At 43.9% G+C, this 13882-nt stretch overlaps 1 protein-coding gene across 1 annotated transcript in view; it reads right to left on the reverse strand.

Moving 5' to 3' along the window:
- NLRP9 (NLR family pyrin domain containing 9) overlaps positions 1–6938 on the reverse strand; it is a 33888-nt gene extending 26950 nt beyond the window's left edge. The window contains exon 1 of the mRNA XM_030942131.1: positions 6637–6938. Coding sequence (XP_030797991.1) covers positions 6637–6916 — 280 coding nt within the window. The 5' untranslated portion in view covers positions 6917–6938. The remainder of the gene's footprint in view (positions 1–6636) is intronic.
- Between the last annotated feature and the right edge of the window lie 6944 nt (positions 6939–13882).

Raw genomic sequence — 13882 nt, forward strand, 5'->3', positions numbered from 1 at the left:
AAAATTTAACCCGAGAGACTGATTCATGCCTTGATGGGAAGTGGGGGTCAGACATACTTCGTTATACCTCTCCATTAACACAAACACAGGCTTTAAGTCTGATAAGAAACATTTTACAACCTATTCTCTCTGAAGGCTTCCTCTGCAAGTAAGGATGTGGATCTCCATAATCCTTTATCTTAATCCAGACATTTCCTTTTCTTTGATCCCAGGTCTTAGATAAACTCAACCAGTTGTCAACCAGATAATTTTTTCTTTTTATTTTTTGAGACGGAGTCTTGCTCTGTCGCCCAGGCTGGAGTGCAGTGGTGTGATCTCAGCTCACTGCAAGCTCCGCCTCCGGCCGTCAACCAAAGAATTTTTAAACCCATCTAGAACCTGGAAGCGTCCCCCTCAGCCTGCTTCCGGCTTCCAGTTGTCCCACCTTTCTGAATCAAACCAATGTATTTCTTATTGAAGTCTCACATCTCCCTAAAATGTATAAAACTAGGGCCGGGCGCAGTGGCTCATGCCTGTAATCCCAGCACTTTGGGAGGCTGAGCCAGATGGATCACCTGAGGTCAGGAGTTCAAGACCAGCCTGGCCAACATGGTGAAACCCCATCTCTACTAAAAATACAAAAGTTAGCCAGGCGTGGTGGCGGGTGCCTATAATCCCTGCTACTCAGGAGGCCGAGGCACAAGCATCACTTGAACCTGGGAGGCAGAGGTTGCAGGGAGCAGAGATCGTGCTATTGTACTCCAGGCTGGGTGACAGAGCAAGACTCTGTCTCAAAAAAAAAAAAAAAAAAAAAAGTATAAAACCAAGCTGCACTCCAACTACCTTGGGTACATGTTCTCAGGACCTCCTGAGGGCTGTGTCACAGGCCATGGTCACTCATATTTGGCTCAGAATAAATCTTTTAAAGTATATTACAGAATTTGACTCTTCGTTGGCAGAATGATGCCTAAAGATTCACTTGGAACACACACAGACTGGCGTACATATCGAGATAACCAGGCTGGCTAACTTAGTTTTGTTAGGACCATAATCTGTCTGAAATCATGTTCATGGAAACACATGACCAAACTGGAAACCTAGATAGAGTGATGGCCACCGTGAGGTGTGAACGCTGGAGAATTATATTCCAAGCTGGAAGAGGGGGTGGCATCTCCCCAGTAGAGGATCCAAAAGCACCACCATTTGCTGAAGCTCTACCGGGAGTCAGGGCTGAGGCTATGACTACCGATCCCGCACATTTCATCTCAACAACTCATTCAAATTCATCCTCTTTCTGCTTTCCAAAACGGTGTGAGTGTATGTGTCTGGACTAATTTAGACTGATGAATAGATAGCAGGGGTCAGGTGCACGTCCCATGTCTGCTGGACTGGAAGCCATGAGGTCTAGGTTATTTCTCTTGCCCCACGCTGGCTGTATTCAATTTTGGAAATCCACCCCTGAACCATCAATTTCTTTCTTTTTTCTTTTGAGACAGGATCTCACTGTGTCGCCCAGGCTGGAGGGCAGTGGCGCAACGTCAGCTCACTGCAACCTCCCCCTCCCAGGCTCAAGTGATCCTCCTGCCTCAGCCTCCCAAGTAGCTGGAACTATAGGCGTGTGCCACCATGCTTGGCTAATTTTTGTTTTTTGGTGTAGGGTTTTTTTTTTTTTCTTTTTGTAGACATGGAATTTCACTATGTTGTCCAGGCTGGTTTCGACCTCCTGGGCTCAACCGATCCACCCACTTTGGCCTCCCAAAGTGCTGGAATTACAGGCGTGAGACACCATGCCCCACCAGAACCATCATTCTTTCAACCTGTCTTTACAGCCTTTACCTGCCTTTCTGTCACTTCATTTTGGTCAACAGTTACAGTAACTGAGATTTGAGCATTTCCGTTCAAGCACCCAGTGTTACTCCAACTATTAGAAACAAAATCCTACTCCACCTTCTATTCTCAGCCAGCTTTGCCTTCTCTATACAGCAGGACAGACACGAAGAGTTTATTCCTTTCATCCTTCAGTGGCAGCTCATGTATGCTCCTAAAATGACAATGGCTTCGGTGTCTTTTGATGGCAGTCTCTCTTAATCCTGATGATTAAGAACCAGGATTGCCTCTGGTATTTGCAGTGACAGCTGTTAGCAAGCCAAAATTTAGAAACATAAGAATTTTGGCCGGGTGTGGTGGCTCACACCTGTAATCCCAGCACTTTGGGAGGCTGAGGTAGATGGATCACTTGAGGCCAGGAGCTCAAGACCAGGCTGGCCCACATGGTGAAACCCTGTCTCTACTAAAAATAAAAAAATTAGGCCGGGTGTGGTGGTACGTGCCTGTGGTGCCACCTACTCAGGAAGATGAGGCACAAGAATTGCTTGAACCTTAGAGGCAGAGATTGCAATAAGCCAGCATTACACCACTGCACTCAAGCCTGGGCAACAGCCTGAGACTCTGTCTCAAAAAAAAATTTTACTGTATCAATTGTCTCTAAAATTGGTCTTGTCTATATAATCTTCCCTAATTTCTGCATTCTCTTTAATTAAACTGATGATAGCAGGTCACCTATGAGCAAAGTACATATATATATATATACACATATATATATGTAAATATACAAATTATATATATATTTTGAAGATGAACTCTCGCTCTTGTCCCCCAGGCTGGAGTGTGATGGTGCCATCTTGGCTCACTGCAACCTCTGCCTCCTGGGTTCATGTGATTCTCCTGCCTTAGCCTCCCGAGTAGCTGGGATTACAGGTGCATGCCACCACGCCGGGCTAATTCTTGTATTTTTAGTAGAGACGGGGTTTCACCACGTAGGCCAGGCTGGTCTCAAACTCCTGACCTCAGGTGATCTGCCCGCCTCAGCCTCCCAAAGTGCTGGGATTACAGGCGTGAGCTACCACGCCCAGACACAAAATGCATATTTTATGCAAAGTTTATCTGATGAGTGATGAGAAATGGGGAAGGGAGAAGAATTAAAATCCTGTTTATAATCTGAGTTTTCAAATTTCAGAAAAATCTTGGGTCTGGGGAAGGGACTGAAAGGAAGTAGACTGCAAAGGGGCCCTATGGTCGCTCACAAAGGCAAGGACGGTTCCACCGATGGTCTTTGTTCTCCTTGCACACTGACTGTGGACACCACAGGAGGGAACAGCATCCACTTTATTCTCCACTATATCCCTTTAACATCACCGCACAGGAGTTATTTAAGTCTCTGGGCAGTGACTGTCTTCGTACAAAGTCAATATTGTACAACTGTCTCGAATTTAAAACATGCATGCTAGGCACGGTGGCTCATGCCTGTAATCCCAGCGTTTTGGGAGTGCTGAGGCAGGAGGAGCACTTGAGGCCAGGAGTCCGAGACCAGCTTGGCCAACATGGTGAGACTCTATCTCTATCAAAAAATTAAATTAAAAAAAAAAAAACATGCAGATAAACAGAAAGGAAATCAAGTCATTCTAAAAATTCCATTGATGTATGTAGTCATGGCTCATAGCTTAATCTGTGTCTGCATTACTCTGTATTTTTCTTCTGCCCGATTTTTCTCTCTATAGTAGAATTATACTGCATATACTATTTTCAAACATGGTTTTTGACAGAATAATATATTATGGACATCTTTCTAAATTCATGCACATTTTTCATCATAAAACCCTATGCTATTTATTAAAAAATATATATATATATAATTTTTGAGACAGAGTCTCATTGTGTGGCCCAGGCTAGAGTGCAGTGGTGTGATCTTGGCTCACTGCAACTTCTGCCTCCCAGGTTCTAGTGATTCTCATGCCTCAGCCTCCCGACCAGCTGGGATTACAGGTGTGTGCCGCTACGCATGGGTAATTTTTGTATTTTTAGTAGAGACAGGGTCTCACCATGTTGGCCTGGTCTCAAACTCCTGACCTCAGATGATCAGCCCACCTCGGCCTCCCAAAGTGCTGGGATTACAGGCGTGAGCCACCGTGCCTGGCAAAACCCCGTGCTATTTAATTGAATGTATTTATCATTATAGTATTCACTTTCTATATTTACCCATAATAAACATTTGCTGACATCCAAGGTTTTTTGAGACAAAATTCATAAGCAAGGTTATTTAAAACTGATGATTCGCACCTGTAATCCCAACACTTTGGGAGGCCGAGGTGGGTGGATCGCGAGGTCAAGAGATCGAAACCATCCTGGCCAAAGGGGTGAAACCCCGTCTCTACTAGAAATAGAAAAATTAGCCGGGCGTGGTGGTGAGTGCCTTAGTCTCAGTTACTCGGGAGACTGAGGCAGGAGAATCGCTTGAACCCAGGAGGCGGAGGTTGCAGTGAGCCAAGATCGCACCACTGCACTCCAGCTTGGGTGACAAAGTGAGACTCTGTCTCAAAAAAACAGAAAAACAAAAACCAAAACCCAGTGATTTATCATTATTTGTGGCATATCTACGATGTACCAGAAATGTAGGCATCAAAGATATAATTAATAAAAGATAAAATCTATATGTTAAAGTTTTTTTTTATTAAAGGCAAGAAAAATGAAGCCTTTGACCCCTATTTCCAGCAACTCAGGTGACAGCACTCAGTGGCTTACTCTCATTCTCTTACAATGAAAAGGTCACCTTAAAAATATTCGTGTCGGCCGGGCGTGGAGGCTCACGCCTGTAATGCCAGCACTTTGGGAGGCCGAGACGGGTGGATCACGAGGTCAGGAGATCGAGACCATCCTGGCTAACACGGTGAAACCCCGTCTCTACTAAAAACACAAAAAATTAGCCGGGTGTGGTGGTGGCGCCTGTAGTCCCAGCTACTCGGGAGGCTGAGGCAGGAGAATGGCATGAACCAGGGAGGCGGAGGTTGCAGTGAGCTGAGACCACACCACTGCACTCCAGCCTGGGTGACAGGGTGAGACTCCATCTCAAAAAAAAAAACAAAAAAAAAACTGTCATATCTTAGAGATGAAATATAACATTTAGGACCTCAGCGTCTCAAGTGAGAAACCCTCAGTTCAGACATCGACTTGGTCATTTTTTCATCCGCCAACATAGAACATGAATCAGCAGAGAAGTCAAAGACACAAACCACACAGATAAAGAAAACTGCCAGGCGCAGTGGCTCACACCTGTCATCCCAGCACTCTGGGAGGCCGAGGCGGGCGGATCACCTGAGGTCAGGAGTTCGAGACCAACCTGACCAACATGGTGACATCCCGTCTCTACAAAAAATACAAAAATTAGCTGGGTGTCGTGGCGCATGCCTGTAATCCCAACTGCTTGGGAGGCTGAGGCAGGAGAATCGTTTGAACCCGGGAGGCGGAGGTTGCAGTGAACCGAGATCAAGCCACTGCACTCCAACCTGGGCAACAGAGCAAGACACCATCTCAAAAACAAAAAACAAAAAACAAGAAACAAAAACACACACACAAAAAAAACAAAAAACACAGCAAGCAATTCCAAACCAAATAAAATACCCTCAAGCATGCGGGGATATGAACTAAGGTCTCAAATTAGAATTACCAACACAAAGAACAAACGTGAACAAAACAGAAATCAATGTAACAGAAGTTGATTGAACTCAAAAGTAACGGGAGAAGATAACAATCATCAGAAACAAACGCTAATTACTAGATACCTAATAGGGAATATATTTAGTTTTTCCTAAGCATCCCCCCCAGAGGAGGGTGGAGACCCCATCAATGAGTACAGTAGAACTGGTTTGGAGTCAGATCTGTCACTTTTGGAAAAGTCACATAACACATGGGAACACTGTTTTGTCCAGTTTTCTCACTTGTAAACCTTTCCTGGGTTGTGATGAGAATGAAAAGACATTATGCAGAAAGAGTGCTTCCAGGACGTGAGGGCAAGCTGGCTGTGATGTCTGTCATCCCACTGATCGCCAGGGCTATTGGCTGATCTGGTCGGCTGGGCGGGTGTCCGCTTCCTCCCTCACTGCTCCATGTGCGTCCGTTCTGAAGCTCTGCCCTGGGTCAAAGGTGATGACAACCTTCCCCCATAGAAGACGACTGTTCTTCAGGCACGGTCAGAAGAGAAGCTGTGCACCCCTACCAGAACCTCCAAACAAGCTTGCAAGAGGGCTTCCTGTAGTACCGGGACATACGCTGTCTGTGACTGTCTTAAATATTAAGATTCTACCTACTCCTTGGTGTATGTCTGGACAACAAAGACAGGCAGTTAGGCATGGTGGCTCACTCCTGTAATCCCAGCAGTTTGGGAGCTCTAGGCAGGCGGATTGCTTGAGCATGGGAGTTCAAGACCAGCCTGAGCAACATGGCAAGACCCTGTCTCAAAAAAAAAAAAAAAAAAAAAAGAAGGCAACTACCATACTAGAATTCCATCTCAGTAGACCTGGCAATGCAGACACTAACTGGCCACTCATCTCCTATAACAACGACTCCACTTGGGGTGGGAAAATGGGAAGACACTCCTTAGGTGAACGGTGTGTATCAGGATGTCATCCGTCCCCAGTTCATCACTGGCCCACGTTCGAACGGCCCTGGCCTGCAACTCTTTTCCTACCTTCAACTCTCACCTTGGCCCACACACATTCTCACCTGATGGAGGGGATGGCCATGCATTCAACAACGATACCACCTTATTCCCAGTACACCAGCCTTCCCCCGACCTGGGTCCTCGCCCCTTCATCCAGCACTTACTTCTCATCTCTTCCTGGGCCTTTGTCCAGAGATCTTTCCTACTGATCTGTAGAAATAGGTTCAGGGTCACCTCCCATGCCTGCTTTCCTGGGTAATGCTTGTCCAGCAGCTTTGCTACGTCTTCTTTGGAAGCCTTCTTCAGCTCAGCCCAGGGGATTGGCTTGAGTTCAAATTTCTCCAAAGGTTGTTTGAGGAGCTCCTTAAATTTCCAAAACTCTTCCTTTCTGAGCTCCTTCAGATACCACAACAAGCCAAAATCCGAAAAAAAAGATTCTGCCATATCGCCCCAGGACTGTGAGCTCAGGTGTCTCCAGAGGGAAAAGAAAGATCCTCAAAAATAAAGAATAAATGATACCTGGAGAAGAATGATATGATTACAGAGTTAAATTTCAGCAGCCGAAAGCAGCTCAAAATTATTGATAGCATCATACACATCCTGCATCAAACATCATCTAGGGAAGAAGCTTCATCTTTTTCCAAACAAATTCATGTGAATGGCAGAGTTGACTGCCATTTAAGTGTCTTGTTTTTATCTGACATAAATGATGCTCTCATGAACAAGCGTTTCTGTGTAGCTTGGTGCATATAAGCACACATTTCTCTAGATTTATAAATTATAGGTCAAACAGCACACACGGGTCACCATGTTTGCTACATAATGCGCCACGATTTTCCCTTCTGGATATAATAACTGACGTTCCTACCAGCATTCTGTGAGTTTGTTTGCTCTATAACCCTTCCCATACTTAGTATAGTCTAATCCAATTTTCATAATAAAAAAAGAACTGATATTAACATTACAGATGATCATATTCAGGAAGATGAAAATAAAGGAAGAGGATATAAAAGCAAATTTAGATGTTTTTGGTCTTGTTTGGGGGTATATGCCTTCTAATTACAGTATATAGGGAAAAAGTTAGATTTACTATAGGTTAGCATTTGCAGACTAACAACTCGGACAGAAACAGAATGGTGAACTGTCCTACTATTACAAACCCTCCAGATAATCATTGCAATTCAGCAAAAGACAGGAAATGAAGTAGAAATATACGCTAGACAAAATGAGAGAGGTGGCAAAAATAATACCATACATATATGTATAATATTATTTTATTTTATTTTTTGAGATGGAGTTTCACTCGTGTTGCCCAGACTAGAGTGCAATGGTATGACCTCAGCTCACTGCAACCTCTGCCTCCCAGGTTCACATGATTCTCCTGCCTCACCCTCCCAATTAGCTGGGATTACAGGCACCTGCCACCATGCCCGGCTAATTTTCTTTTTGTGTGTATTAGAGACAGCGTTTCACCATGTTGGCCAGGCTGGTCTCAAACTCCTGACCTCGTGATCCACCTGCCTCAGCCTCCCACAGTGCTGGGATTACAGGCGTGAACCACTGCGCCCGGCCTCAGTATAATTTTAACACATATGAATGAAATAAAATTACTCACTAATACATAGACTCACGTTGGATGAATAAAAATCTTGCTATATGTTGTTTATAAGAGAATCCTAGAAAATACACAGAAAAGTAAAATAGAAGAAAAAAGCCTGGCAAATTCTTACCCAAAAAAGTATTAATAGTATAAAAATATCAGCACTGAAAAACACTCAAGCTAGAAAGTACTAAATGGATGAAGAATTTTTGAACACCAAGATTCAGTTCCCCAAGATCTAGAATTCACGAGCGTATGTGCACCTGGCAATATCATTTTACACACAAGGAGATAATGAAAAATACAATATCATTGTATCTGAGCTAATATACCTTTCAGATAATTACAAACGACTAGCGAAGATTACATACCATCTATGGCCACATGCAAAAGAATAAATTTGGACCCTCGATACGACAAACAAAAATGAATGCAAAATGGACTGGAGATCTAAACGGAAGGCTCGAAGTGTGAAACTCCTAGAAGAAAACGTAGGGCAAAAGCTTCCAGACACAGATATGGCGATTATTTCTTGAATATGACACAGACAAAAGAAAAAATAGACAAACTGGACTTTATACAAATTTTAAAATTTTGTGCATCAAAAGACAATATTGGCCAGGCGCAGTGGTTCACGCCGGTAATCCCAGCCCTTTGGGAGGCCGAGGCAGGTGGATCACTGGAGGTCAGGAGTTTGAGAGCCCTGGCCAACATGGTGAAACCCTGTCTCTATTAAAAATACAAAAATCAGCCAGGCGTGGTGGCAGGCACCTGTCATCCCAGCTGCTTGGGAGGCGGAGGCTATAGCAAGCTGAGATCGCGCCACTACACTTCAGCCTGGGTGACAGAGTGAGACTCTGTCTCAAAAACAAAGACAATATCAAAAGAGTAAAAAGTCAACCAACAGAATGGGAGAAAATATTTGCAAAGCATATATCTCACAAAGGATTAAAATCCAGATTACAGGGAACGCCTAAAACTCAAAAACCAATCTTATTAACAACGAGAAAAGGACTGGAAGAGACATTTCTCCAAAGATATACAAATGACCAATAGCCAATAAGCACATACAAAGAGGCTCAACATCACTAATCATTAGGGAAATACAAATCACAACTACAATGAGATAATGCCTCACATCCACTCAGATGGTAACTGACAACAAAAAAATCAAAACAAGCGTCGATGAGAAGGTAGAGAAACTGGAACCCTTGTATCCTAGTGACGTATACATGTTAAATAGGTTCAGCCACTGCGGAAAACCATATCGTATTTTCCGAAAAATATAAAAACAGAATTACTGTAAGATCCAGCAACCCAAAAGAATTGAAGGTAGACTCTCTCAAAGAGTTACCTGGACACTTATGTTAATAGGAGCCTTAGAGACCCAAGTGTTCATCAACAGATGAATGGAAAAGCGAAACGTCGTCTATAAATACAGGATTATACAGCCTTAAAAAGGAAGGAAGCCAGGCGCGGTGGCTCACGCCTAGAATCCCAGCACTTTGGGAGGTTGAGGAGAGTGGACCACCTGAGATCAGTGGACCACCTGAGGTCAGGAGTTCAAGACCAGCATGGTCAACATGACGAAACCCCATCTGTACTAAAAATACAAAAAAAAAATTAGCCGGGTGTGGTGGCGGGTGCCTGTAGTTCCAGCTCTCGGGAGGCTGAGGCAGGAGAATAGCGTGAACCTGGGCGTTGGAGGTTGTAGTGAGAGGAAATTGCGTCCTGGAACTCCACTCCGGGTGACAGACCGGGACTCCGTCTGAAAAAAATAAATAAGTCAAGAAAGGAAGGAGATTCTGATGTATGCTGTGACAGGAATGAACCTTGAGGACATGTACTAAGTGATATAAACCAGTCACAAAACGACAAATACGGTCTCATTAAACGTATATGAGGTGCTTAAAGGGGTCAGAATCATAGAGACAAAGTAGAATGAGATGGTTGCCTGGGGCTGAAGAAGAAAATGGTGAGTTATTGTTTCATGAGGACAGTTTCAGTTTTGTAAGATAAACAGTTACGGAGATGGATATGGCGATGCTTGCACAACATTATATTGTATTTAGCACCATTGAACTGTACACTTAAAAACAGGTAAGATGGTAAGTTTTGTATTATGTCTATTTTACCACAATAAACTTTTTGAGACAAGGTCTCGCTCTGTGCCCAGGCACAGCTCCCTGCATAATCGACCGGCCCCCTCCTTCCGCACCCACTGGGACTCAAGGACCTCCTCAATCTCCCCACCTGTGCCTCCCAAGGAGCTGGGACTACAGACACACACCGCCAGGCCCAGCTAACATTTTTTTTATTTTTGTAGAGCTGATGTCTTTGCTATGTTGCCCAGGCTGGTCTCAAACTCCTGGCCTCAAGTAATCCTCCCACCTCAGCCTCCCAAACTGCTGAGATTACAGGCCAGAGCCACTACACCAAGCAAAACCAAAAAATTTAATATATCATTTAGGTAATGCACAAGAAAGAGTTTGTGCCGTATGTATATGAAATATATGTATGTATTTTTTAAGGGGAAAGTGCTTTATTACAAATCAAATATGTACATTCCATTCAAGCACACATGGGACATTTACTAAATTTGACCTTATCTTGGGCATAAATAAAAACTGAAAGAGAAACACGCATTCTAAATCAGAGATCACTGGTCTCATTCAGCGATCACAATAAAATTAGAAAATACAGGCAAAAGCATGGAAATCCATTGTTAAATTTTAAGTGTACATTTTAATATCACAGGCAAGTAAGAAGCTAACTTATTGAGAAAGGAATGGAAAAACTTCATGAAATAAACTTAAATGACTGTTAAAAATAGGAAAAATTTCCTAGAAGCTCGTTTTCCATCCAGATTTGAAATCTATAGGCCAGGTACAGTGGCTCACGCCTGTAATCCCATCACTTTGGGAGGTGGTTGGATCACCTGAGGTCGGGAGTTCGAGACCAGCCTGCCCAACATGGCGAAACTCCAACTCTACTGAAAATACAATAAATTAGCAGGGTGTGATGGCAGGTGCCTGTAATCCCAGTTACTTGGAAGGCTGAGGCAGGAGAATCACTTGAACCCTGGAGGCAGAGGTTGCAGTGAGCCGAGATCATGCCATTGCACTCTAGCCTGGGCGACAAAAGCAAACTCAGTTTCAAATAAATAAATAAATACATAATTTTCATCATAATATATGGGGAAATGGATTTTAAACACTGGTGCAAGAAATATAAATGCATGTAATTTTGGAGGAAAATGTGGCAACCTCTAGTAAAATGGAAAATGAAGAGTTTCTTCACCCCCACAATTTTACTCCCTGGTATCCATTCCAAAGTAGCCTTTGCAAATGTGCCCAGAGTTTTGTGTGCACAAATGGTCAATGCAGGCTTTTAAATAATTGTTGAAGGCAAAAACCTAAATATTCATAACTAAAAGAACAGTTAAGTAATGGTATAATATTATGGTACAGTCGGACCATTATATGGAATCAGACGGAGACTAGAGGGGCTGGAGGAGAAGAAACGGGGAGTTGTTGTTTGATGGACATTGCATAGAGTTTCAGTTTGGTATGAACAGGTTCTAGGGATGGTGGTGATGACTGCACAGCAATGTGAATGTACTTCATGCCACTGAATTGTACTCTTAAAAATAGTTAAGATGGTAAGTTTTATGTATATTTCACCAAAAGTTTTTTAAAAAAAAAGAAAAAAGAAAAAACCCCTCACATCCCTCAGTCTCTTCTCTGAACATTCCTTTCTCCTCCCTGCCCTAGGGGAAGCCTCCCTCTGCAGACAGAGTCTCCCGCGTTTCTCCCATGCTGACGTTTCATCAGCCTCATTCCTCCTGCTGCAGAGATAAGGGATAGATACCTTCGCCGGCGCGCCCTAGCACCTCACAGACTTTAACTAGGCTCCCCTACCCATTACCATTTCGTGTTGTTGCCATCCAAGGTCCCTGGCACAATCTCCTCATTCCTCCCAGATTCTACCCCCGGCTCACCCCTACTCTCACGAAAGCAAACATTACTGACAACGTGATGAATATGTCCTTTAGCATCAAATTAGGACATCCTAGAACTGGCTGATAAAAGATTACTTCGAAACCAATCAGCCAAGTCACCATATCAACAGGTCTCAACCTTCCTTCTCCCCACTTCATTCCTCACTGCCAGAGATTCGTTGTTTTATTATTTGTCTCCCAGGTGACCTGAATCCCCCAATCAGAACCAACAAACCGAGTCTGGAAAATGGACCTTCAGCTTTCGATACTTTCATCGTTTCTCCTCAGCTCTCCCAGACCTCCACTTTTCTGTACCTCTAATTCAAGTTGAGAAAACACAAAAGGAGGAGACAATGCCTTCTGGAAGAGTCCCATTCTCTCACCTAACTTAGAGTTGGGAAACACAAAAGAGTAACTAGTGAAAGTGCCGGGTGCACAATCTCTCTGCAAATGTATCTGGTGTTCATTCCAGGCCGGGAACAGTAGCTCTCGTCTGTAATCTCAGCACACTGGGAGGCCAAGGCGGGCGGATCACCTGAGGTCAGGTGTTCGAGACCAGCCTGGCCAACATGGCAAAACCCCATCTCTACTAAAAATACAAAAGTTAGCCAGGTGAGGTGGAGGGCGCCTGTTGTCCTAGTTACTCGGGAGGCTGAGGCAGGAGAACAGCTTGAATCTGGGAGGCGGAGGTTGCAGTGGGCCGAGGTCGTGCCATTGCACTCCAGCCTGGGTGACAAAGTGAAACTCTGTCTCAAAACAATAAATAAATACATACATACATAAATAAATAAATGCTTTTCACCACAGTGCATCTTTGCCAAAACAAAAGGTCAAGACTTGATCATTTCTGGTGCCCTTGTACCTGTTCTTTACGCACTCCAGACCTTCAGGAAGCACTGAGAATTTAGGGAAATGAAGAAGAAAGAAAGGCCGGTGGCGAAGACTTACCCAACCCAGTCCCTGGTCCTCCGGGCTGGAACTCAACAAAGAACAGCTGTGGAAACTAAGAATAAAAGGCCCTGGCTGCTCTGTGACTGGCCACAGAATCTCTCCTTTTCATTGGCTGTCGTGGATATTGATGACTAGACCCAGAGGGCAATTGTTTAGGTTTGTTTTTAACTCCTCAGGTGTGAATGCTTTCCCCCCACCTGGAAAGTCCCAGGCTGCTATTAGTATTATCTCCCTATGTAATATAATATGATCACAGGGCTTCTGCAAACTATCTTCTCCCCACCCATGAGAGCTAGTTTGGAGACTGGTAATGGGAACCACTGGGCTCATAATCTGAGTATGTGACTCCTCCTATGAACTTCCTAAGGGAACCGATTTTGTGCATGTCTCAACTTTCGTTTTAAAAGTTGAGCACTTCCAAAGGAGCACTTGTATATAAGGAAATCAATGAATATGCTTGAATAACTGGCTTTGAAGGAGAAGTTAGAATCTGCAGGTGTCTCCCTGAACGTCCTGTTACCCTCATCATTGACTCCTGTGCGAATGCTGTCCCCTCTTCACTCTCATCCCTATTATCCACCCGCAGCTGCCATTCTTGTCTCCACCCTCTTTAACATTAATTGAATGCTAATGGTGCAAAAGCCCTAACCGATAAATGCATTTCCTGCAAGATCCTTCTCTTCACAGCCCTCTGAAGTAGATAGCATTATTATTCCCATTGTCAAAGATGCTTGAGGCCATCAGGGTGGAGGCTACAGTTGAGAACATTCCTACTTGGTCACCCTGAATTTTAACCTTAACTGCTCCATTGTGCTGCCTCCCAGGCATCATTGATCCCAGTGAGGCTTTCGAAGGTCTG

The sequence above is a fragment of the Rhinopithecus roxellana genome, chromosome 12 (genome assembly GCF_007565055.1).
Source record: "Rhinopithecus roxellana isolate Shanxi Qingling chromosome 12, ASM756505v1, whole genome shotgun sequence".
NCBI lineage: Eukaryota > Metazoa > Chordata > Mammalia > Primates > Cercopithecidae > Rhinopithecus > Rhinopithecus roxellana.